This window comes from Semicossyphus pulcher, unplaced genomic scaffold (assembly GCF_022749685.1).
Source record: "Semicossyphus pulcher isolate SPU_LCO1_2020_fin unplaced genomic scaffold, fSemPul1.0.p SCAF_3, whole genome shotgun sequence".
Taxonomy (NCBI): domain Eukaryota; kingdom Metazoa; phylum Chordata; class Actinopteri; order Labriformes; family Labridae; genus Semicossyphus; species Semicossyphus pulcher.
This window is the reverse complement of record NW_027211704.1, coordinates 25,724,718-25,751,252: the sequence shown is the minus strand read 5'-3', so window position 1 is coordinate 25,751,252 and position 26,535 is coordinate 25,724,718. Positions and strand designations below refer to the sequence as shown.

General features: G+C 39.2%; 4 protein-coding genes and 1 non-coding gene across 5 annotated transcripts in view; 4 read left to right on the top strand and 1 right to left on the bottom strand.

The window, feature by feature from the left end:
* Positions 1-4,883, top strand: part of itpr1b (inositol 1,4,5-trisphosphate receptor, type 1b) — a 77,829-nt gene extending 72,946 nt beyond the window's left edge. Inside the window, exons 56-57 of the mRNA XM_069677580.1 lie at positions 1,968-2,129; positions 3,490-4,883. Coding sequence (XP_069533681.1) covers positions 1,968-2,129; positions 3,490-3,576 — 249 coding nt within the window. The 3' untranslated portion in view covers positions 3,577-4,883. The remainder of the gene's footprint in view (positions 1-1,967; positions 2,130-3,489) is intronic.
* A 2,493-nt stretch (positions 4,884-7,376) lies between these two features.
* Positions 7,377-10,913, top strand: bhlhe40 (basic helix-loop-helix family, member e40). The gene is made up of 5 exons (XM_069678106.1): positions 7,377-7,717; positions 7,840-7,900; positions 7,988-8,095; positions 8,474-8,597; positions 8,760-10,913. The coding sequence occupies exons 1-5, from the start codon at positions 7,641-7,643 to the stop codon at positions 9,614-9,616; spliced, it is 1,227 nt and encodes a 408-aa protein (XP_069534207.1). The 5' UTR covers positions 7,377-7,640; the 3' UTR covers positions 9,617-10,913.
* Positions 10,914-14,333: 3,420 nt separating this feature from the next.
* LOC138605707 (N-acylethanolamine-hydrolyzing acid amidase-like) lies at positions 14,334-19,589 on the top strand. The gene is made up of 11 exons (XM_069678115.1): positions 14,334-14,535; positions 14,915-15,079; positions 15,216-15,339; positions 15,477-15,567; positions 15,670-15,755; positions 15,845-16,017; positions 16,102-16,164; positions 16,251-16,317; positions 16,442-16,470; positions 16,868-16,937; positions 17,085-19,589. Exons 1-11 carry the CDS (start codon positions 14,360-14,362, stop codon positions 17,100-17,102), a joined length of 1,062 nt encoding a protein of 353 aa, XP_069534216.1. The 5' UTR covers positions 14,334-14,359; the 3' UTR covers positions 17,103-19,589.
* Positions 19,590-19,853: 264 nt separating this feature from the next.
* trnae-cuc (transfer RNA glutamic acid (anticodon CUC)) lies at positions 19,854-19,925 on the bottom strand. The gene has a single exon. It is a non-coding gene; the product is annotated as a tRNA-Glu (tRNA).
* Positions 19,926-20,565: 640 nt separating this feature from the next.
* Positions 20,566-26,280, top strand: arl8bb (ADP-ribosylation factor-like 8Bb). Its single transcript, XM_069677997.1, has 7 exons — positions 20,566-20,765; positions 22,205-22,285; positions 22,384-22,457; positions 22,733-22,826; positions 23,260-23,327; positions 24,209-24,279; positions 24,363-26,280. Exons 1-7 carry the CDS (start codon positions 20,643-20,645, stop codon positions 24,410-24,412), a joined length of 561 nt encoding a protein of 186 aa, XP_069534098.1. The 5' UTR covers positions 20,566-20,642; the 3' UTR covers positions 24,413-26,280.
* Positions 26,281-26,535: the final 255 nt, after the last annotated feature.

The window sequence follows — 26,535 nt, the reverse complement described above, 5'->3', positions numbered from 1 at the left end:
TGTATTTACTAAAACTGATATATTTAGATGGTGATATAATGTTGGGGGGGTGCAGGTGAACTAGGTAAACACAGCCTGTGTCACCCTGCATTCAGGAAGTGGAACCTCCTCACGGCAGTCGTCTCATCCTTTCAGAATGAGTGTGTGCTGTTCATTATCTTAGTGCTGTGTGATTTCCCCTTGGGCTGCCATCTGACCCAGCACTAGTTTGTGGTCTCTGACGGCCAACTCACTAGCCCATCTGTCTCCAAAACAACCACTGAAACCTAGGGACTTTTTCAGTCCAGTTCTTCTGTACTGCACTGTTTCCAGCCACGGACCTCAAGGGGGACGCAGCATCCTTCCTTTTCATTCAAGCTGCTGTAAGGCTGACGGTTATGCCAACTGAGGGTAAATATCAGTGACATGGCTAAGTGGAATGTGTATTTACATTGTGAAGAATTAAATGTAAAGGAAAAGATTCCTCCAGCTCCCAATAATATTTAACATGAGGGTCTTGTGCATGAAGAGATAGTAGGTCCTTCAACCCTGTTCAGACACAACAACCCCAGATGTAGCAGATTGGTTCCATTTTTATCACACATTTGCACATGAATACATGTACAGTGCAGTGAAAAGTACAGTGCAGTTTTTCTGGTTTTCATGTCTGATTTTTTTAACCATAATATGCAAACATAAAAATTCAGATATTACACCTGTTTGATTAACCACCACCTGTAACAATGCCTTTTTGATCTTAACTGATTTGCTGACCCATTTACGCAATCAACCACATCTAAACAGTTTGTAACCATGGCCTGGTCAGATATATTCCCAAATATGTCAGTAGGTAATGATATTCAAATTCAAATAATGTCTCAAAGAAACTGCATTTTTACTGACATATTTGTGCATTAAGAGCATTCACTGGCAGTTAGATGGACTGATTAATGTCCAACCTCATATCCCTCTATAGTGTGAACAACACCTGCAGTTGTTGCAGATGTTCTTTGTGTCTCTGGAGCACAACTTGGAACAGCTGCAAACTCTGTTGTTCTTCAGGGGCAAGAGATGTCATTTGACGTAGTTGGTCACCCAGAATATGTTATTTCCACTTGGACTTCTAGGCTCCAAATCAGCTTGTATTGTAAACTAAACAGTGAAAGGGGCATCCCTTTATATCAGTGCAGATACAGTTATGGACAAGAATACATTGTTGAGTTCTTTTGCTGACTCTAATATACAGCCATTTGATCAGTGGCATATAGCAAAAGAAATGCGGCAGAGTTGGGCTGAGGCCGTGGCTATTCGCATGCAATGCACCCTGGTACATGTAGGCAGACCTCCACAAGCAGGAGAACTCATCTTCTCAGTCACCAGAGCACACACACGGGAAATCATTGCTTTCAAATGATTACAGTTACCATCAGCACTGATCAGACATCCACAAACAATTTTAAAAATCCCTTTAAAATATTTCTTAAACTCTGACTTAACAACTGTAAGTCCTGGCAGAGCTGATCTGATCTATGTGTTTAACCTTGATTTTTCTTTGTTGCTGCTGACACCAGTGTGTCAGAAGTGTGTGTCAAAGGCCACATTCAAAGAGAGATTGTACAGTATCTTTTGTCACTGCAACAGCCAGTATTTTAAACGCTGTGTGTTTACTTCAGCACCTTTAGTTTACCAGATTTGTCCTGGTTATGGCAAGCTCTAAAGAAAACATATAACCAATAAGTTAACTACCTATTCCCAGTGATTTCAAGAATGCATAAAAATCCGTTTTGTGTATTATATTAATGTAAGAATTAAACTGCGCTGGGAGATAAAAATAAGACCTCCTTATTGGGGAAGTAAAATTAAAAATGAACAATAATCAATTGCAAAACTAACAGCAGATTGAAGAAAGAACCACAGTACACGTGAGGCACTGGTTTCATTATGTGAGAATAAACCACGTCATAATCGCTCACATTTCTCTCGACCAGGAGCACAACTTGGACTGGTTTCCCCGGATGCGGGCCATGTCGTTGGTGAGCAGCGATGCTGATGGGGAGCAGAATGAGATCAGAAATCTGCAGGAGAAGCTGGAGTCCACCATGAAACTGGTGTCCAACCTTTCGGGCCAGCTGACTGAGCTCAAAGAACAGGTTGGTTAAACTGAGAGTGAAACAGTGACAAAGGCTTTGGTGTCTCACAGTACATCTTGGGGAAAACATGAGGCGTGAGAGACGATTCGCTGTAACAATGTGGACAGCAGTCGTTGCTTGACGTGTTTGTTTGCCGCTCTTTGCCCTTTAGATGCAGAGCTTACTAAATGCAAAAGGTGATGATTCATAGTTCATAGTACAACTCGTGAGGCTCTCAACCTGATTTATTTTGCATCACTGAGCAACAGTTGACTTGTTGGCCAAAACTAAAGTTTTTATTTGAATTTTTTTTTAAATTCATTTACTGGATAAAGACTTAGACTCGATATTTTCAAGAAGAGGACAAAAAGCAAACGTTTAAAATATTTGCTTTGAGAGTCAAGCTGTAAAAAAAACACTGGCTGAAACGCTTCTCAGTGTAAGAATAGCTTCTGCTGATATTGTGTATAAAGGCAAACAAGGCTTTAATTGCACAATTGCTGCAATCCACTGTTTCAAAAACAGAATTGTAAAAATGTCTTTACCCTTGAAATGAGAACTATCTGTGAGGAAGTGAATGTAACCAAGACATTTTGACCCAGACAGGGGGAAATGATTATTGTGTTGCTGAAAGCTGTGAAGGGCACGGTGGTAACTGTCACATTTCATTCTGTAAAGTCAACATTTGTTAGGCCTCATCTGAGGGATTTTATTATGAAACTATTCAAAAAGTGTGCTGTAAAAGGATTTAATGAATCTACTGGCATTCATTAAGAACAGTGCAGTGAAGTAAACTGTCTTAATTAGAAAACTGTTGTGTGAAGAAGGCCAACATTCTACTGCTAACTGAGCTTAAACTGTTCACTTGATTTGTCTCAATGATATTTTTCTCTAACTTATCCCTCTACTCAGAATTATTTCTCCTGGAACACTCATTACAAGAACACTAGGTCTCACTTTTAATATTGTAGTGTTTCAGTGTTGAGGACCAGATCACTGTCTTATGTTACTTAAACTTGATTCTTAGCAGAAAATGCTTTCTTATACTTGCTGGTATAAAGGTTAACAATTGTGTAATGACTCATTGTGCCTTGCATGATCTCTGAAATTTCTTTTGACTGAGTTTCAGTATTAGTAGTTTGTATTCTGCTGCTTTCGTCAGAAGACACTGTAATGTGGATGACACGTCTGGCAGGACTTCAAACGAATCTGTTTCACTTCATCGGTGTGCAGAGTTTGTGCAGCATTTGTTATTTTCTTGAAAGTGATATGAATGAATGGATTAAGACTAAAGACATGCGAGGCTTCAGCAGAGGAGGACGTGCATGCTAACAGAGGTACAGGTGAGATGATTTTTTTAATACCTGTCTTTTCTCTACAGATGACAGAGCAGAGAAAGCAGAAGCAGCGCATTGGCCTGTTGGGACACCCTCAGCACATGAACGTTAACCCCCAACAGCCTGCATAAGGTCAACTGACACAGCCCTGAAGCAGCGTGGGATCGGCTGCTTGTCAGGATGAAGTGTGTTGTCTTCATTCGGAGGTTACACATAATGTAAACTGCACTGAGTGTGAGTGACATCTATAACGGTAGGGAACCACAGTAAGATAGGTAGGAATAAGGCAATGTGTAGCTCTACCCCACGCATGTGTTACTTGGAACAGTAACACTCACCCACCTTGTTCTGTTCAGTTTGAATTGGTGCCAAATGTTTTCTACGTAATAATAAATTGGATTTCTCATCACATGGCCTTTACTGGTTGAACCTGAAACATGCTGACTAGACAGGAGAAATCAGTCCAATTTGTTTTTCATTTTTTATTTAAATGTTTTGTATTTCTGGCATAATAAGCAGTATTAAATGTCTTATTTTTGTATGTTGTGCAATATATTAACTTAAATATGCAACATCATTGGTGTGTGGATTTAAGTTCCATCAATTATGTCTTATTTAAAAATGGGCCAATGTTTTTGTTTGTACCTTATTGCCACTGGATAAAATAGAAAGTAGCTGATTGTCTTGACTAACATAAATATAAAACTAATATTTAACAAGCTAACCTTCTGAATACTTTTCTTTTATTTCTTAAAAATGTGCATTCTTCTTGAGGGTAAACTGCTCTCAGTAGAGATAGTATATTGTGTGAAAGCAATATATACAGATAGTTTTCCTCACCTGTGAAAATGGAATGGTGTCATATAGCAGTGCTAACTTGTTTTATGATAAATTTGCTTTCGATTTAAGTTGGTTCTAAAGGACATTGAGAATGTTTGTCTCATTGGTCAAATATACTGCATTATAATGTATAGTTTATTCACGATCACTCATGCACCTACAATTAGCTCAGGAGTTGTGTAACTTTTATTCTAATAAAAATCACGAGCATAATTTCTTGTTCTGCAGTAAACTTGTTCCATTTGTGCCTGTTTTTGGCCTCATGTAAAGTCTGATACAAGTCTGCTGCTTGTGCACAGGCACTAATTTTTATTTCATGTTCACTAAAATGTGTTACTTGGTTTTCATGCTACCGATAGAGAGATCTTTTTTGACTACTATATGTACAGAAAGTGTGTTGCTTATCTTGCTTTTGTATAGAAAATGAGATGGAGAACTGTTATGTTAAGAATAACTACAAATCTAAGCACTGTCAATTTGTATATTAAAGTAGAATTATTTATTAAAATTGACGTATTTATCCTTAACTTCATTTTGCGATTGCTTATTGTTTGTTTGTCCGTTTGCCTCAAATTATATTGAACCCCATCATAAACTATCCCCCACTCAACTCATTAAAGATGAACTGCTGGCTGACATTTTAATTTAAAATACATTTATTACTGTTTTTTTACCATTATCAGTTTGTTTGCTATATATGGCCATAAAAAGCATATATAACGTACAGGATTTTAAAATATGCAGTATATAAAACGCATTACTGATTTTTATTGTGGGAATATTCAGGTATAAGCCTTCAACACACAAACTGTAAATGAGGCTTGAGTTACAACTATTTATTTACAATATAGAAGTTACATGCAGCTACTGTTTCCCTGTTCATAATAAAATTCACATGTATGTCTTCAAACTCTCCACCGGCGGACAGTTAAACAGTGGAATTAGGTATATCCAATTAAATTAGCTCATCATAAAAAATGCACCTACAACTGTATAAATAATTGCATACTATTATAACCTACTCAAATTGATTGATCAAGCTTTTGATGTATGTTGCAGCGGTGCAACAATGGAGCTCCACTCAAGGTCTCATGAGTTGAGTCGAGCTTCAGCAGTATAAGAAATGGGCAAAATCTTTTGGCCTAAAAATTGACTTGGTACATAGATAACACATGTTGCAATTTTTTTCTATGATAGCCTTTAGAAAAGATTGCCTTGCTACAGGAGACTTTACAGTAGCAACATGAGTGATTATGGGCAGTGGTTAAACTTATAAGCACAGTTGTGCATTTCTGAGTATTTCCATTTTAAGCTAATTTATATTCATATTTCACTATATTACAGAGGGGAATATTATAATTTAATTGAACTAAACTTAATAATTCCAAGTTGCTTTTTTAATAGGCCATGATAGGCTACATATAATCAGTTTCTAAAATATGATGTATTATTATAGATAAAACAACCTAACATTATATGAAGTGCAACATGAGCTCCAGTACACTTAATGCAGGCCCTTTAATACATGAATAATGTAACAATAACACAATTACAAATTAATAAATCAGTAAGTAAACATTTACTAAGGTAAGTTATGTAAATACTCCTTCCACTACATAGAATATTGGTTAAAAAATCTCCTAATTTGCAGGGCTGGTGAAAAGGGTGTGAAAGTCTAAGAAATTCCTCCAGCAGAACAATAAAAAGGAAATGCAGGACACAATGTTACATAATAATGTAGGTGGGTAGCCTACTATATCTCCAAAAACACTTATGACGGTGTTAATTGGTCTGAAACGTGGGGCCAGAGCCAGACCTCATAGACATCTTTGTTAATTTGCCCCTTCATTGCCTTTTTCCAATGGACCAACAAACGCAGAAAAATGACACTGAAACAATAGTCTTCAAGATCGTTGTTACGTTTAGAACATGTGCTGACAGACTCCCCCTTCCCGCTCACTCGTTTCCTGCCTGGCTCTCCCTTGTTTTGGGACTGTTTCTATCTATAGTCTCTGGCTGCTTCGGGACGTCGGCGGGAGGAACCGACCAGTCGGGCACTCTCGGTTGATAGCGCGCATGACGTCACCAGCAGGGATCTGCTCCACGGTTCTCTCCCTGCCATGAGGAGCTCAACGTGACAGCCTGCTGGGTACAAGCAGGTTTAATACTATCAGTACAGCAGCCGTATAAAAAAAAGAAAACAAACGCTCCGCTCCCGCGACACTGTCATCCCGCTGCAGGTGCACGTGCCACTGAGCAATCGGGTACAGTATGAAATTACACGGTGTCCGTGCTGAGCGCATGACACATGCAGAATGATTGCCCTGTTGGCAACAATGAAACACAAATGTGGATACGTGTTTGACTCATTGTGTCATCTAATAGTTTTTATTCTTGAGTGATAATTAGTCTCGGCTGTATTAAAAGTGCATAATTTAAAATATTAAAATAAGAAAAATGATTCAAAACATACAAACAATATAGGCTAAGTCTTAAGTGTTCATAGCAGACTAAATAATTCGAATGTTTAATTAAGATTATGAATTCCAGTGTATGGGCAAGTTGTTCTGTTATCAATTTAAAACAATACAGTGTTGTTCAGTTGGCTATTCTAATACTATTAGGCTACTGCATTTTTTTCAGGTTTTTCATGTCTGATGAGTTTTTTTATTTCAACTATCTGTTTATAATGGCTCACGTCTCTAGAAGCTACGACGTGTTCAGTCATATTATAACAATGTAATATAAAGTTGCCATATTTGTACTTGTATGAAACAATATTTCACCGTTTCAGAACTACTGACGAAGAAACTGCTCCACTTTCTGTCTTTGTAAACACAGTCGGCTCTGCAAACACGGTTTGCCTCGAGAGCCGGAGCATGGTGGTACACGGGACTCGGCCCCAGCGGATGAGTACTACACAAATGGGTTGTACTCAGTGGCAGCGCGAGGGGAGGAGGTGTATGTGTGCGGGGAGGGTGAGGAGTTGAAAGCGCCGTCCAACACGTGAGGCTCATGTGACGGTGTCGAGTCTGTGTCTGTAGCCGAGAGACGTGCCCGCAGTCACAGGGTTTAACACGTAGTCAAAACCCACCCAGCTCTCACACATTCAGCCGCGCGTGGAGCCTCCCTAGACATACTACTGAGTCCGGACCTCAGGGTGACAACACTGTGCCGTGCCCAACTCCAGCTTACAGCGGGAAAAAAACACACACACTGGATATCAGGAGATACTTTTTCTTTATTTTTCAGTTTTTAGATGATTTTTTCTCGTTTTGAAGTGCGACTGCAGAGAAGCAATTGACATTTAAAAGGCATTTTGAAGTAAGTTATTCGGGTTTTACAGTTAAGCGACATGGAGAGGATTACAAGTGCGCAACCACCTCCTTGTGTGCCAAAACACCCATCACTGGATATAGCTGAAATGCAAGGGTAAGAGGAAATTTTCTATTTTATTCTTTTTCTATTTTTATCCCCTTGTATAACACTTTTTTTTTTACAGAAACCTAACTGCCACAAAACTAATTTTCCCTCATTTTATCTTATTTCCAAAGAATGGATTTTCCCATTTATGTATACAAATCCAGAAGGGGCATGAAGCGGGATGACAGCAAGGTAAATTCAAGTTAATAATCATAATATTACTGCATGTATCACTTTAAACTGCCCGGATATCGCTGACAGCATTTTAACTCTCTTTAGGAGACGTACAAGTTGCCACACCGACTGATCGAAAAGAAAAGACGTGACAGAATCAACGAATGCATTGCCCAGCTTAAGGATTTGTTGCCAGAACATCTTAAGCTTACAGTGAGTATTATCTTCTACTTCTGGCATGTCTGCTATACAGCCTCAGAACCTGAGACACCACATGCTTCTGTTGAGGAGTTTGTTTGCTCCAGCCTTTGGATTCAGTTTTAGAGTCTTAAAAAACAAAAGTTTAGGAATTAAGAGGCAGTAGAGACCACAGGATATTTTCAAAATATAGATTTTTTTCAGTTTTAAATTTTTATTTATTTAATTGTTTAAAACTTAAAAGGTTTTAGATTTGAATTTGTTGTTGAGAATTTTGTGTGTGTATGCGCATTGCATGGCTTTCCTGGTTGTTTGAGGCTTGTCCTCTATTCAGCTGCAGAATGTGTTACATAAGAAAGATCAACATGCTTATCGAAGGTCTTCCTGTTTTAGACGCTGGGTCATTTGGAGAAAGCCGTGGTGCTGGAACTCACTCTCAAGCATGTGAAAAGTCTCAGTACCCTCCTGGAGCAGCAGCAGCAGAAAATTATCGCGCTACAAAAAGACCTGCAAATTAGTAAGTTTGATGCATTTATGTGTAGATGTAAAATATAAACAGCTATTTTTCTTATAGCATCCATAGCATGACTTAGAGCTCTGCAATCTCATGCATCTGACAGAACTACTTTAAGGAGAATTTTGGGATAAAAATGTTTAAATTGTGGTTCTCATCAACCAGGTGATCATGGAGGTGAAGAGAGCAGCGAGGAGATGTTCCGGTCTGGCTTTCACTTGTGTGCGAAAGAGGTCCTCCACTACCTGGCCGACCAAGAAAGTAGCAGGGACCTGACTCCTTCCAATGTCATCAGCCACATCCAAAAGGTTGCAGCTGAGGTTCTGCAGCATCAAAGCAGCCAAAATCCAGACGAGTCCATCCCTCAGGTTTCAGAGAAAGTGAAGAAACCCAATGGACAGCCCCAAAGGGCGTCTGAGGTCCCAGCTAAGAACTGTGTTCCCGTCATTCAAAGGACTTTTCCCCATGGGATGGGGGAGCAGAGCGGCAGTGACACAGACACTGACAGTGGCTATGGGGGAGAACATGACAAGCGTGACCCCAAAGCCCAGTGGTCAGAGAATCATGCAAAGGAGGGGGAGCTAAAGCAGGCTGGGTCAGAAAGGACGGCTGGTGCCATCAAGCAGGAGGGTGACGAGCCTCAGGCCAAGAAGTCGAGGTCTGACTCCTCAGATGACGAGATTCTCTCTGGTCACATGGTCGGAGGCCCTGGCAGCTATATGAGCTTTTCCCCCAACCAGCACCCGTTCTGTCTCCCCTTCTACCTCCTCCCCCCTGCAGCCGCAACAGCCGCGGCATATCTACCCATGCTGGAGAAATGCTGGTACCCTGGGGGCATGCCGGTTATGTACCCCGGCATGAGTGGCTCTGCAGCGAGCTTGCACCCAGAGACACTTTCTTCATCGTTGATGATGTCCCAGAGGGCAGGGTCTCCCATGTCCCACCAGAACCCCATGGACTCCTCTGCCCTTCACAAAGCTTTAAAGCAGGTATCCCCATTGAACTTGGAAACCAAAGAGTGAACAGATATGTTTCTGTTTGAAACCTTGCCCTGTGTTGAATGTTGATGAAAGGTTCGAACACTGAAAAGATGGTAAACGGACAAAAACACACTGGTATCCCTTCCAACCCCAGTTGTTGTTTGGCCTATCAGAATTTTGCCCCATCAAAGAACCTCAAATGGCCATCAACATTTATCATCAGCTCCGCGCACACTGAAACAGTACTTTAGTGGGCAACCTGGACCGCCCATGTGAAGGCTCATAATATATCACCAGTTGCATGGCTCTGAAACACTGTGAAGATCAATTTTGGTCAGTTGAAAGACGAGAAGTGCGCAAGAGATCAAGAGATATTTTTATTGAGCAAGGTTTGTCTTCTCGCGCTCTGTGCTGAATGTCAGAGGTAAACCCAGAATGTAAGGCAAAGATAAGCCCCCCCCAAAAAAAATTTTTGGACCTACTTTTTTGCACACACACCAGTCTGTAATGAATGTAAAGAACAAAACCCCTTGTAGATGCTGCTTGAATGATTATTACCTGCTGTAGATCTGTAAATGAAGGATCTACCTTCAGTGTTCGTCGCTCTTGTAACTGCAACAAACCATTGTTTGCACTAGAATGTTACCAAAAAAAATTCTGGTTCTTGATGACTCGAGTTGTCAAAAAATACATTGCTCATTTGACCCTTCAATTGCCCTGGAGCTAATTGAACACAAGTGTGCACACTGTTTAAAGAATTCAGGGCGTTGTCACCGTACGAGGTGTGTCACACATGTCTGTTGAAGTGTGATGTGGCCATAAGCGCTTTTATGATTTCATTTATGACTCATGGTTATTTGTGTATTTAGATGGAGTTCTTTTAAAGTCATGTCTTGTAATTATTTTTGTTTATACTACTTGTACATCTCTATTTTTGATAAGTGACCCACTGAGTGTATTTCCATCGCTACCAGGCGAGGGTTGAGGTAGTCATTTGCTGTATCCAGAGAGCGTGTACAGTATATAGCGTTGTGCTCAACCAGATTTGCATCTTGCCCACAATTCCCTGTTGTGTTAAGGCCTGACCTTAGCTCATGCTGTTGCCTTTACTCGTTTTACGCAGACACAACGATTGCAGGTGTTTCAATGTATTTTGCTTTAAATGTTGTGTCTGTGGCAAAAAGAGTGAATGTAAAGTTAAAAAATAATAGTTTTGTATAGAAAGAGGTACTTGGGATTTTTATTTTGCATTGTAACAAAAGGATATTTGTTGTACATATTTTGTATATAAAGTATTATTGATATATATTAAAATATTAATAAAGTTTTTTTCCCCACATGGAATTTGTGTTTCACTGCATGATCGCTTTAACGTCTTGTAGGCAGCCAACCTGACAGCTCCTCACAACAACACATACTTACATAACGCTTACATAACCCATAAAGCAGCAGAGCCCGTGTAAATCAATAGCTTGCCTTAGATTACAGGCTAAATTCTTTCACGAAAGCTACATGCGTATAAAACTCACCATGCAATCATTAAGATAAATTAAAAACTGTAGGTAATGGCTTTATTTCCCCCTCAATATATGTAAATGTAGAAAGAAAGTACAAATTCGCTGAATTATCTGATTTGGTTTAGTAATTTCTGTGCCATACAGTTTGTATGGTTCACATACTGAAAGGCAGAAAAAGTAGCAATATTGAAACTTTGTGTCCTACAACTTGAGTTATGTCACAGCGGTTGGAAATGCTACTTGGGATAGCGGGGGAAAGGTATCAGATGCTTACCACCCACCTGTCTCCCTGACACATTTTGAAATGGCACTTTTTCTTTTTTTATCACAACAGTGTCATTTGGTCCATCGATAAGTAAAATATTCCAACACCTCATTTTCAGATTGACTCTTTTAAGATCTGTTGACAGTCCTGATGTGCCCAAAAATGCAGTACAAGCGCCACCTTGTGGATTGTGTGCTTACTGCAGTACTTGATACAATTTTCACACAAGGACTCGTGTATCAATGTTCCCTAGACCACAACCAGAGGTTAAATCTGGGTTTTCAGGCCTGCGCTAACCCATTGAGGATTTTTCAGTAAAAAATAAAAGTTTGAAAAACCACAATGACCACCTGTGATGTTCAAAAGACTATCTGAAGATAAGGTAAAACATTCACATTACAACCACAGAGAATATGAAAATATGTCAATAACAATTTAGTAGAGGTATATAAATGTCTAAATATCATGCTTGCTGTTTTGGGGATTTTTCTAATTTGTGTATTAAAGTCTGAGTTTAAAGAGAACACAAGACTTCAAAGCTTTGTTTCCTGGAACACTGGGAACTTGTTTTCAGTATTTTTTCTCTGATAAACACATTACCTGCCCAGCACCAAACAGCACAAAGACAACATTAGCAGCTAGCTGTTGAACATGGTGGAACATTAAGTTAGAAAAGAGCCTGTTTCCCCCCCCCCCGGGAGTTGATGGAAGCCAACTAGACTTAAACTTGGACTTAAATTTAGCATTTGGACAAGATCACGACTCCACATGTATGAGTATGAATTTTGCTTGTATCCAGTGGCTGTGTAAAGTAGCAACCGTTAGCACAGAAGTTTGCATTATCATACTGTACATCATAAAAACTTAATATTATATTTACCAATTGTTTCTTCTTCCCCCAAGTGGCCAAAATTAGGTTAATGTAGAATCCAACCGTGGCAATAAGATCACTGACATGAGGTTTGAGGATCCTGCAGCAACAGGCGTGCCGTGGTAGCTTCTCAGGATGCAAAGGACATGAATCCAGTCAAGGTCACCACAGTGCATGTTGGCATAACTGAACATTTGGTAAAATGGTAAATGGACTGTACTTATATAGCGCTTTTCTAGTCTTTGCGACCACTCAAAGCTGCTTTTACACTACATGTCACATTCACCCATTCACACACACATTTATACACTGATGGCAGAGGCTGCTACGTAAATTATCTACTGTCAATCAGATATCACATTCATACCGTTGGCTATGCCACCGGGAGCAATTTGGGGTTCAGTGTCTTGCCCAAGGACACTTCGACATGTGGCCTGAGGGAGCTGGGGATCAAACCTCCGACCTTCCGATTGAAAGACTGCTGCATTGTAAATAATCTTACCATGTTTTAAATGTGGCACTGTTGATTCGACACGTTTTTTCTGTCATCTTCAGTTAGTTCACAGTGTTCTCTGAATGCTTCCTTTACTGAATTGAAGTGAGGCAGGGTGTTGCCTGATTTAGGCCTTACTGCCGTAAACCCTGAAGGCGACTGGAGAAAACACTGACACTAGTGTAAAAGAGGCAAAAGATATGTCATGAGATAAAGACTGGCTTCCACAAAATTAAATTCCTAGTTTTTTCACCCAGTTCTTCAGAAACTCTAGTTTCTAAGTTTTAAATATCTTGGTGTCATTATGAAATATAATGGTTCTTTGAGACTTCCATTGGGGAACTGAATGAATGTCATGGCAATGAATTTCTGTAAATGCTGTGTATTATATTTGCCTGCATTAATCTCTCAAGACCTCTTTGACAAGTTAGTTACACCAGATGTGTTGTAAATAGGCTATTTGAAGAGTTATGGGTTTTTTTTTACCATAGTGCAACTAAACGTTACAATAAAATCAAATATTACCAACCTAATGCCCAATAGTCGCCTATTCATTCTTTCTTCAATATCGCTATCACATGTCACAAAAAAGCCTTCTAATAATGAGACCTCGTCTTTGCAAGGTTCAACAATATGACATGCAGATCACATTCACACCAAACCTGAGAGTTCCTCTTTAAACCTCAGATGCCCTGATTCTTCTTGACTTCCTCTATCAGTGGACTGGCTTACACTTGTCCAACAAGTTTTGTGTTGACTACCACGACATACCACTCCCAATCTCTTTTTTGATTGAAGTAGTTATTATTCAGTTGTGGGAACTGTCTAAGTACATTTACTCAACATGTCTGTGAAGGTTCACAGTCATCCCGGTCATGGTAATTCGAAGCTTAATCCAAAAGGCAACTGGAGCAAGCAACTTTCCCAAGTAATGTAAAGTACAATGAATGGAAATAAAATAAACAATCTCGAAACCTTTATTTACTCGAGATCGTTAATTTCATTTTTCATAGTTTGGTTGACCTTTACCCATTTGAGATTCTCTATATCTTTATTTTGTGTTCATTGTTAGGTTGACCTTTACCCTTATATGTGTTACTAAAGACGCAAGATCATTTACACCACTTTTTTGACCCAATGCAGCACTCCCTTTATTTATTTGTATTTTTCTAATGTAAAGTACAGTTTTGAAACAAGCGTAGTTTACTTAAATATTTCCATTCCATGTTATACTTCTCATCTACACACTTTTCACAGTAAGATCTTATATACAAAACATTAACCTAGATTAAACCGTGTTAACGCATTAATAATAATGATTAGTTGTTATAAGACTGACAAAGTCCATTCGCCATGATAACCTACTTTTAATTCAGCCAGCCTACCTTGGGTAAAAACAGTTCTTTAAATTGTTGTGTTTTCATTAGTATTGTTAAATAGCTTATGACGAAAGGTTTGCAAAAGCGAAATGTTTTTGTCATGACGCTTAAAAAGCTTTTGCGTATCCTGTGTATTGTGCAGCTTTTATTTTGAAAAACTTAGAGCGGAAGTTTATTTTTTGGTTTTTCCTCTATCACAGTGTCAGCCGAGTTCCGCGGTCTCCAGTATCAGCCTCGGGCTGTCTCGCACTGGACCGACCATGGTGATACGGTCTGCGGTGCTGCTGCTCGGATTCGCAGTGTGCTCGTGCAGGGCAGAGATCGCTCCACCCACACTGAATATCAGCCTGGACGAGGATCCAGAGGTGCGTTGGGCGCCTCTTATAAAAGTCTTTGACGTAGACTACCTGAACAAAGCCGCCGCAGAGATCATCGAGTAAGTTTTCTCGAAGCTCATTCTCGCATATTATGTCGTTAATGAAAATGATAACAGTGAAAAACACATTCCCAGTAATACTATGCAGTGTTTGACTTTTAAAAACTTATTACAAAGTGTAGCTACTTTTAATCGTTGTTGCACAAGTTAACCAGTATAGTGCTAGCTAATGCTTTTACCGCATTGTCAGTGGTAATAAACACCACTTTATAAACTATGATCATTTGTGGCAAAGCCACAATGAGCAAACAAAATCTTTTGAATCTTGAATCAACATGTAATCTAAATAAATTAGGTGTACGGTCACTGTGTTGTTTGTATCTAGAGCTGACAGGGCACAATGACACGTTTTTAAAAAAAATTTCTTTTGCTTTGTCAGCGCCACAGTTCCAAAATGGGTGCATCATGCAATCAAACCTATTGTAATGGCCTTGGAAAAGTACGTTCCTCAGCCTTACGTCGGGGAGATCCGTGGCCTGGCCGCGCACTTTGGAGGAAGCCTAGCAGATGTCATCATTCTCAACTTTGCCTATGAAGTATCTGCGTATGTATAATTTAAAAAATAAAACATTTGCCATATAAAATTGTGTATAATGCAGAGGCAAACGTGTCTAACAATGTATGCAGGATTAAGGATTAAAACCCACTCATTCACGCAAACAAACTTTATGCATTTCTAGATTCTGCACCAGCATCATAGCTCAAGACAAAAAGGGACACTTGTACCATGGCAGGAACCTTGATTATCCACATCCTGTTTTGAGGAATATGACCATCGACGTAGTTTTCCTCAAGAATGGAGAGGTACAGTTTGTAGTCAAAGCATTTAAAAACCAAATAATCATCAGTCCATCAGACCATTAGTTAAATCTGAGCTACAAAATAAAAGTCAAAGTAGCATAGGATACAACTTATCATATTTTGTTGTCACATCCATTAAGGTGGCCTACCGCGGAACTTCATTTGCTGGCTACGTTGGCCTGTGGACAGGACAGAGTCCTAATAAGTTTACTGTGTCTGGTGACCAGCGAGGTAAGACCACACTCCTTCTCAGCACTTGTGTGTCCAAAAGTGTTGCAATTGTCAGATTTTACAGATTCTTTTGTTGGTTACATGTTTGTTTGTAATCATCAGGCAGTGAACATTTGTGGAACTGGTGGAAAAATGTGGTGTCTGCTTTCATCTTTCGGAGATCCCCAGTTAGCTGGCTAGTGAGGGAAGTGAGTAATGCTACAGAAGTTGGTTGAATGAGAATGTTTACAAAATGAGGAAATGAAAGTTAATTACTAATTAAGCATAACCTACACAGACGCTGGAAGTAGCAGAGAACTTTGAGGATGCAGTGATGCGTCTTTCCAAAATCCCCATCATCACTGGAGTGTATTACATTGTGGGTGGTGTGCGACCAGGGGAAGGGGCTGTCATCACCAGAGACCGGACGGGCCCAGCTGATATCTGGCCATTGGATCCTGTGAATGGAGGGTAAGAGGCGAAATACAGTGTTCGAGGAGAATTTTGTACCGCAAAGTTTGTTTTGCACAACAGTCAAAAATGTTTGTGTTTTAGATGGTACAGAGTGGAGACAAACTTTGACCACTGGCTTCCTCCCCCTGCCAGAGATCATCGAAGGTGAGTCATCTCCACATGCTTATTACTTACACAATATTGCAGTTGTTATTGTATTTATTGTACTGTTGGTATGGTTTTATTTCTAGAGAAGCTGCCATCATAGCACTAAATGCTACTGGTCAAGACCACATCGACATGGAGGCACTTTATCAGGCAAGTGTGGACCAATAAATCAATATTTCAGGAGACCAAAGTACACGTGATACCAAGAGAAAATGTTTACTGCTCTTCTATTCAGAGACAATGTACGGGTAATAAACAGACTATTGTCCTCCAGGTTTTGTCGCTGTTTCCAGTGTGTAATGGGTAAGGAGCACGTTTTGTTCATTCTGCTCTCATTTTTGTTTATAAGAAAAATCACATGACTGTCCATGATGTTGAGATGGGGCAGTGGTGGGCATACCAGTTTCAATTCCTTCAGCCCCACCTCAGCAATAATGTCAATAGGCCTTTGTTTGACACTATAAGTCAGCACATAGCAAGAAGCATATAGAAGCATTAGCAGGGTTTCAGTGAGAAATAGGACATTATAGGTGTTTTAAAAAACCCAGTGCATGCTGTAAGGTTCAACAGACTCATTAATGATATGACTATTATTTGTGCTCCTATTTAAAGTAACCAATAAATAGCTTGTTTGAATAAAGTAGGTGCATGACATTTGACAGAATTGATAGTATTGTCTGCTTTTTTGATCATCTTTCAGGATAACAGTTTACACAACAACAATGAGTGCAGCAGCCCCTGAGAATTACAAAACACTTGTCAGGCCACAGGTAATTATATCACATTTTAAACCTCCTTATTTGTTTATATGCTCATTTTTTTCTCAGTCATTTTGTCCTCAAATAATAAGCAATGAAGTTGTGATATGTCTTGGAAAAAAATGAGACCCTCACCCATCCTTTCTAATCTCTTTCCAGGGCTGCGGTCTAGACTGACAGACAGAGCAGTCAAGCACACACCCATTTCTGCAGCAGTATCTTTGTGTATCTGAACTTCAGAACTCTTCCCTAATATGCAGGTTTCATGATCATGTGGAGATTTTATATTCAATGAAAAAGGGAGGGAGTTTGACTTAGTATTTTCAGGATGACAGCGTTTGACTCTAATCAAATGAAAAAAAGTTTGATCATTTTAGTCACATGTACCTGCAATTCACAGTATATGCAAAGCTTTATAAGATGTTTTCTTGAATGAATTTGATCATCTGGGCTAAGCTGAAGAATCCATTAAGTGACAACATGTCTGAAGTATGGGAATGACACTGAAATAGAGCGCCGCTTAAAATAGGCCAAGGGAAAAAGGAGGCAAACTGAATGTGCATATAATTATGTATCCTTGCACACAATAGGAAATGTGACAGTGGCAATAAGAGGGAAGAGACCAAGTAGTTTTCTGTCAAATGCATAAAGAGGGCTGAGCAGTGATTTAAAAAGTTAAGTTGATTAAGTGTACTCATTTTATTATCATTGAGAAGATTGAGAACATTCTAATACAGATTTTTGACTTAAGGGAGTGAAGACTTGATTGCAATTTGAACAACTATTAAACAGCAACTGTTAGATTTATCTTTAGTTTCATGAAGCACTTTTTTGTATTTAAACTGCTTTTTTTGTAATTGCAAGTGCGATGGTATTTGTTTGCTGTGATTGAGGCTGTCCATTGAGCAGACTGTGCCTGACCAACAAGACCTTTGTAGGTGAGAAGAGGGATTTTAAATTCTATTCTAGATTTTATAGGGTTCCAGTGCAGAGAGCTAATATAGAAGAGATATGTATATATCTATTTTCCTAGTTCTTGTTAGAAAATGTGTTGCAGCATATTGGACCAGCTGAAGAATCTCTAGAGACTCACTGGAGCAGCCTGATAATAAGGAATTGCAGTAGTTCAGCCTAGAAGTAACAAATGCACAGACTAGTTTTTTTTGCATTGTTTGTGAGACAGGATGTGTCTGATTTTTGCTATGTTATGTGGGTGAAAAAGGCTGTCCTTGAAATTTGTGTTATATGGGTGATGGGGGAAATATCCTGATCAAATAGAATTCACAGAACAGTGGTGCTGGGCAGCTCTATCATTGGAAAATGTATCTCTAAGGTGTTTGGTGGCCTAGCACAATAACGTCTTTTTTGTCTCAGTTAAGTAGCAGAACAGTGCCGGTCAGGTCTTTGTCTTTAAGGCATGCCTCAAGTTTAGTTAACCGATCGCTTTCATCTGGCTAATGAGCAAACTGAGATCAATCTGATAAATTAGACTGTGACTCAATTGCTGTCTTACTTATATTGTGACCTCTAAATGCTGATCTGTTATGAAGAAAGTTTTGAGGATCTTCTCCATTAAAGGAAAGTTAAATATATTAAAAACTAATCCAAAGGACTACTGCATCTTGCTGATGTTCTTGAAGATGTTTTGCCTCTTGTTCAAAAGGGCAGCGCTAGAAATATAAACCCCTGTGGGTCATTAGAATGCTAATAGATGTAATCAAATGAAAGTCTTTAACCTGGGCTGTTGACTTTGTATCACCTAGAGTCCTTACCACCCTCTTGTGTTGGTGGGTCGTTAGGGTCATATAATTCATTTAACAGTATGTGTTACGACATTACTCTGTTTTTCCGATACCCAGGAGAATTTTTCAACACACACAACATCCCAGAACATTTGAAACCAACCAACACTGTAAAACAGAAGCTTTTCCACCCAAAAGACAAAACAGCCAGACACAAACAGAGTAGTTTAATAAATGAAGTACAATGTAACTAAGAATGTACAGACATGTACGTTGGGAAAACAAAACAACCCCTTTACAAACACATGGGCCAACATAGGAGAGCCAGCTCAGGTCAAGATTCAGCTGTATATATACATCTAAAGGTCAAAGGACACTCCTTTGAGGACAGCAACGTACAGATCCTGATCCCCAGAGATGTAACTTGCATGTATTAGCCCATTTTTAGGCAGATGACACTGCAAACAACTTTGTATCAACTCTTGTCAGTCTCTCCAGAGGACACTGAGCTCATCATGAGATAGATTAATGTTACAGAAGTAACTGTGACATTGAGAAGAGATAGCCCTGGATTTCATGATAGTACAGAACGAGACTAAAGGCAGGTGTGTTCACTACTTCCAGGTTTGAAGTGATTATGCCATCTAAAATGTGTATATAATGGCTTGATTTGTATTATATACAGTGGTTGTGATAGGCTAGATAACTATTTCAGTAATACAATATTTTGGTCATAGCACTTTAAAAAATATCTATTTTAAAGGCTATTCTAATATTGTGTTATACCCTTTTTTCAGATTTATTGCAAAAAACAAAACAAAAAAACACACACACACATAACATGCTCAATTAAAAACAACAGCACCTTTAAGAGCCCAAACAACCACCCTCTCTCTCTCTCATTCTGTTCCAATTCAATCATTCTTACATACTCTTATAAACTGTCTCTTTTTCTCAATCTGTCTCTCTCACTTTCTTTTGCAATTGTTTGACAGATTTCACAGATAGCAGAAGGATTAAACAAATAGCAGAAAAAATACCAGTTGACATAGGACCTTCAAACAGCTGGTATCAATGTGGTTTTCGTGATCGGTTCGCAAGTGGTCCGCTTTAAGCACTAGCGTTCACACTTTGCATTTCAATGCGTTTCCAAATACAGTCATTGGTTCAAATGCATAATAAGTGGTTCCCTGACCGGGAATCGAACCCGGGCCGCGGCGGTGAGAGCGCCGAATCCTAACCACTAGACCACCAGGGACAGTAGGGAGTCGAACAGATGTCCATTCTCAATCCCACCATTGTAGTGTTGGTTTTGTTTACGGTAACATAGCCGTTTAAACGCTCTGGCAAAGTATCTGTGCAACCACAGCAGAAAAATGAAGATATGACGATCTTCATTTGTTCTTTCTATGAGACCGTTAATAAGTTTGTGATTGTATTCGTTTAACTCTCTGTTGGCCTATTGTTTACCTAATTGTATTTATTATTAACTTTGATATTTTTTCCCATTGTAAAGCACATATTTATATTTTGGAAGGTGCTGTGCACATTTTTTATATAAAACATGTTGTGTTTAGTACTTAAAAGGTTTTCTTACCAAGTAGCGTGCGGTCTCCTTATTCATAAACATTAAATAGCATTAAATATCAAATATTTCTAAAAAATAATCTTGTCGAGCCGTGTTACCCTCTTGCGATACTCACATGTCGCTAACCTGAGAGATAACCAGCAGCGAATGTTAGTAATAGTCTAAAAACAGTAAACTCTGGCAAATGTAAAATTATTTTCATTCAGGATCCACTTTTACTGCGCGCGCTCCTGTTTGGCTCGTGCACTTCTCAGTAGGCACGCACGACCAGCAACACTTGTCAGAAGATCACATGATATGACAAAGCAGCTAGCCACTTCCTGTGTAGACTGCTAGCCAATTCGCATCCAGACGGCTGCAGACAGTGCGACTACCGTGTCATCCAAGATGCTGGCCCTCATAAACAAGCTTTTGGACTGGTTCAGGTCCCTCTTCTGGAAAGAGGAGATGGAACTAACATTGGTTGGACTTCAGTACTCCGGAAAAACCACATTCGTCAACGTGATTGCTGTAAGTAGCTAGCAAGCACTGTCAATGTGGGCCCAGACTACTACCTGGGAGAGGATTGGACGAATGCTTCCTTAAATATTACAAATAGAATGTTAATGCCACATATGTTATGAGTTGTTTTTCCAAATTTCAGGGACATGACTGCTTGGTTAGACAGTGCTGTTGCCTTAAAATAGCACACTCTACTGCGCTATCAATACTGGTTACGATTTTACTCAGTTGTTTGGGCAGCTAGAATGACGGAGTTCTTGGTATGACTGTGCACCTACTTATGAAAGCAGTCATGTGAATGGACTTGTCATTGCTTAGTAATAGCTGCCGGTGTGTCAGCATCAAGGCTATGTTGACAACACAGGCAACTTGTTACATTGTTTGTCAAACCTACCAGTTTGTCTTGTATACGTCATATAGTAGCTAGGTTGTGCTTAATCAGACGAGGCCTGGATTCATCGTGTCCACATGTTGCCAATCATTTATAATATTTGAACAGATTGCATATACAAATATATAGATAATTGTCTCCTTTCTTAGACCTTTTTTTGTTATGTTTAGCCTGTTAAGCCTGACAGCCATTGCTGCGTATGGGGTTGGTGTTGTATTCTGTAGTCCAGTTTTGTTTATGTTTGTGTTTCTTGTTGATAGACCACTCAGATGCCTTAGGAGGAAGTTAAGTTGTAGGCCACAGATGTACGCTCCCTGTTTCCTGGATTCATCACGAGAGTACTAAAACATATTTTTTATTGTGGTCATGTCAGGTGATCTTTAATTGGGTTTAAACAAAGCTGTTGTCTTCTACCAAGGCCCGTATGTAAGCTACACAACAATACTTTTCCAACATATTCAGTATATTATAATGCTTATTAGGTTCTTTGGGATGTCAGACTATGTTCTATGTAGTGCCTGTCAAAGCAGTTTACATTACAATCTTGTGCAATGTTAGGCTTTAAAAGCACTGGTTGGTAGTAGAAAGTGTGAGTGGACATTCATGTATGCTGATGCATAGATGGCATCATCTTAACAAGATTCATGGCGTTCAAGGACGAGCACTCAGGAAGAGGCTTCAAATAACTAGATATACTTCGTAATCAAATCATTTCTCATTTCATTCATTCTTACCACATGCACAGGAATAAGTCACATCATCTAGGCTTCTCATGCACTTTCCAAATAAGATGCACTTGAATCTATACATTCAAGTGGTTAGGTTAGGTTAGGTTAGCATGTGGGTGTACTGATGCAAATATTGACTATAGAATGTCGTTACACAAATGGTAGAACCTAAATAGCACCTTTTATATTAAGCAAAGTTTATAGAAAAGGGACTTGTTATATTCAACTGTGTATTTGTATTTAATAATATATATTATTAAATAACAATATTAACAATGTGTCTGGCAGTATTCGCTAATATGATGCCTTTTGTCTTGTGTCTCCTACAGTCAGGCCAGTTCAGCGAAGACATGATTCCCACAGTGGGTTTTAACATGCGGAAGGTCACTAAGGGCAACGTGACAATAAAGGTAAATGAAACGTATTTGACACAGGACCCGTGCCTGTCTCAAGCGTTCTATTTGCACTTGTGTTTCGTTTATAACTGCTCTACTCTTTTTTCCCTCAGATATGGGACATTGGTGGACAGCCCCGCTTCAGAAGCATGTGGGAGCGCTACTGTAGAGGAGTCAACGCTATTGTGTAAGTTTTAGATTCCATTGTTCAAAAAGTTACCTTTGTGATGTTAAATGAAACTTTTGGCTTCCTAAGGTAGTTTAATGATGAATGAAAATGTTTACTTACGAATAAAATGTAATCCTTTTTTGAATATTCTCATGCTCGCCTTGGCAGTTCCCCATGTGATTTTATCATTAAAAAAAAACCACAGCAAGAATATGTTTTCAAAGGTTTTAATTTTACTTTAACGTAATAAGTATTTCAATGCTACCAAACCTAAGATTATTTTCCCCCTGCAGTTACATGGTGGATGCAGCAGACAGAGAGAAGATAGAAGCTTCCAGAAATGAACTACACAACCTTTTAGACAAACCACAGCTACAAGGAATTCCTGTAAGAGGCCATTTTTGATCTTTAGGCCAAAAGCTTATGATGTTACTGCTTCAAACGGGTTCATCACATTGATTTCTGGGGCTCTTGTGACTCTGGTCACAAGCATTGATTAAAATCATAATAAGTAATTGCTGCAGCTAATGGGTATCAGTGACTCAGGCTTGATGACATTGCACGCAAGTGCTCAATGAATCTAATCAGAATTTTTTAAATGAGTTTTCAATATCTTAGCTGGCTGGATAATTGACCTGACATGGTTTTCCATGCTGAATCGATAGCCTTCCAGCTGCTGTGACTACATAGTTTATCTTGTCCTAAATGAACGGTTGAAAAGCTCATGGTTAAGAGAAACTCTTTAAATTTTCTGATTGAACAGTGTGATATTGCTGTGCTGGATACTTATCAGCACTTTCCCTTTTTTTCCATGTTTCAGGTTCTAGTTTTGGGCAACAAACGAGACCTACCCAACGCACTCGATGAGAAGCAGCTCATTGAAAAAATGTGAGGCACTGGAGAACAATGTGTTCTTGATAATCCTAACATCAGTACTTAATTCTGATATACAGTATCCCATAGTCATAACAAGTGCATGATAAATCAGTGTTGGGAGTGTTTAAGTGTCAGGAGTATTAGAGTCTTTACCTCACATTACTTATCATCCAAAAATACCATATCAGACATTTCCATCATATTAAATTATACAAAGTATTGCCAAAAGATGCGATACTGAATAAAATACAAAAAAGAAAAGGTAAAGGAAAAGATTTCCCAGAGGAATGGAGGCTATTGGTAGTAGTAATGAATGCCCTTATTTATGTTCAACTAATTGTGTTCAACATGTAATGTCAGGGTGTCCACAGACTTCTGCCTATAAAGTGTAGATGAATCATTGACAGTGTAAGGGCAATGGTAGAAATGTGTTCTCAAATCAGAACTAGTAGTATTTTGCTGCAAAGATGGGTGGAAATTAGAGGCTGACGAGTGTAAGTGACTTTGAGTGCTGAATCTGAAGTTAGCACAATGCTGTCAAATAAGCTGTCTCTAATGTATGTTGATTCAGTGAGAAACTCGATGACAGACCAAAATGTAACTTGTCTGTTGTCTGTCCACTCGGTAAGTGTTTGTATTCAAACAGCGATTTTCTATACCAAACCTCCACCCTGTAACACTTAGTTACAATTTATGTTGAAATGAGTGTTATTGTAGGTCCAACATACACAAGAGGCTCTTATGCCAAATGAAGTAGTCTACAGCGGTTTTTATTAGTTATAAGAACTGGATCAGACAAAAAACTTAACCCAGTCATCTCTATTGTTATTTTTGTAATGCTTGTACATATAAAACTGTTATTTGTACTTTATACTTACTTGTTCCTGTTTCAGGAATCTATCTGCCATTCAAGACCGAGAAATCTGCTGCTACTCTGTCTCCTGCAAAGAGAAAGACAATATAGGTAAAGATCAGAGTTTAAACCATTCTATAATGAACCTCATAAAACTAGTGTTTATTAACATTCTTGATATTCCTTTCCGTCAGATATCACACTGCAATGGCTCATCCAGCATTCAAAGTCACGGAGAAGCTGAAAGTGAAGCGCCCCCCCCCCCCCCAGTCGCAGCTCCGGCCTCAGCCCCCCTAATGGTCATGGGTCCTCGACAGCCATCCCTTTCACTGCCTTTGTGAAGTAATCCAGCTCTCTCTGCTCACTACAGTCACCACCTGCACCACCCAGTACACTACCATAGATGTGTAGCCCCTGTACAGCACTATCGCTACCCCCGACTATCTGGAGCCTTACAAGGTTGTTTCAGTATTGTGCTAGAAGATGGATCGTATATACCCATAAAGCCTTATCACCTGTCATTGGGGACATGCCGTCTGTCTACATCATGGAATTTTTTTTTTTTTAAACTCCCTCTGTTCCTTTTCAACACAAGAATCTAATGATGTTGCAGTGCACTGCTCCCTGGCTACACTCGGAAGGAGCTCTTTTAATCCCACATTCAAACATATGTTCTGTTGCCTGTAAACATTCGGTGTCTACATGACAAGGTTCTGATTGTAGTTTTTAACTGTGACTTGCCAAATGATGATGCTTGCTAGTGCTAATGCCTTCGATTCCTGATAAACTCCAGATAAACAAATGTGCCCTGCAATTTTATTTGCTGGCGTATGAAATTATTTTATTAAGTGACTCAAATTAAAGTTTACACATAGCATAAAGATGAATGGAAGGTGAGACTGTGAGTGGTTTTTGTGTCTGAGGGAACGATCCTAAGATAGTTCAGCAGAGTTTTAAGTGCCTTTGGTTAAGTGAGTGTACCAATCAGTTATTCCCAATGCAACTCCAAACCCACTATTCTAAATAAACACATGGTACAGGCACAGCATAAACCACTTGACTGAATTAAACGCCACCCCTTGACAATCTCCTTTTATGTTCCTAATCACATAAATGCATTATAATGTCTAAGAAAAGACAGCAGTGTACTAACAGAGAACAAGAGGAATGAAGTCATGGATGAGAGGTGAATGAGAAAATGTTACATTTTGTTTGGTTGATGGGTAATTTAAATGCTGTTTCACTCATAGCCTGTGACTAATTTATGTAGCTTGAAATGTGGGCTAACTTTTGCTTGCAGTTCTCAGGTTGTTAAAGATTTTTTTTTAATGTCTGAATACATTTTGGGTGTGCCCAAGTCCAAGTTTTATAATCTCTGTGTTGTTTGGGTTGGATAACAGAAAGCCAGAGTTAGTCACAATGACTGAGCTTCCAGAGAACGGAGGACAGGCCATTATAATGTTTAAAGCGTTGGATACTTGATGTCATCCATGCCTCGCCACACCCTTGTTTGAATCCTGATGTGTTTTTGTAGAAGCCTTAGCAGTCCAGTGACAACGCTGTCTCTTCTAAAAGTGACTTATTGATTGACACTTTTTTTTTTTCCTTTCAGCAACAAGACAATGATTTCTCACAGGTTGACCACTCTATTAATCTGCAACCTGCTTGGCCAGTGCATCTTTATCAATTTGACTTCTTTTTCCATATGTGAGTGTTGCTGGATCAGGGCTTCAATACTGTATGTGGGCCTTCGTGGCTTCTACATTTCACTGTAATGTCATCTACAAATCCATCACATGCCCTCGGTTATCTCACATGTTGTTCTGTGTCTGTTGGTGATTGTCGTTATCCTAAATGTTGATTTTGGGACCGCAGCAGCAGTGAGGGGCTGTTAAATGTGGGTGACTGTGTGGGAAATTTGGGAAAGCTTTGTTACCTGTGTAATAATATAGCCTATTTGCAATTTGTATGTGCATGTGCTGAACTTATTCACATTCAATTGCAGACTTTGTAAATAAGAAGTTAGCATTTTTATTCCAACAAATGCTCCTGTAGATGTCATGTATTCTTCCCCTGTGATTGCTAATAAATTTGTTTTTATTTTTAAGGATATTAAGTGTGGCATCCAATTTCTTTGGAAAATAATCAATTTAGTTTGTCACCACCAGGTGGCAGCAGAGGACTTTGGAGGGGAAAAAGTAAAGGGTTCTTCAAAGGGTTCTTCATGAAGCCGCTTTTTATGTAGTGGTGATTGTAGGGCTGTTTCTCTGTGCAGGTCAGGAGAAGTCAAACTGAAGAGATTTAGAGTTGAAGTGATTGTATATGAGTGGTATAACTTAAACTCCAGTTTTCAGCTATTGCCGCTCT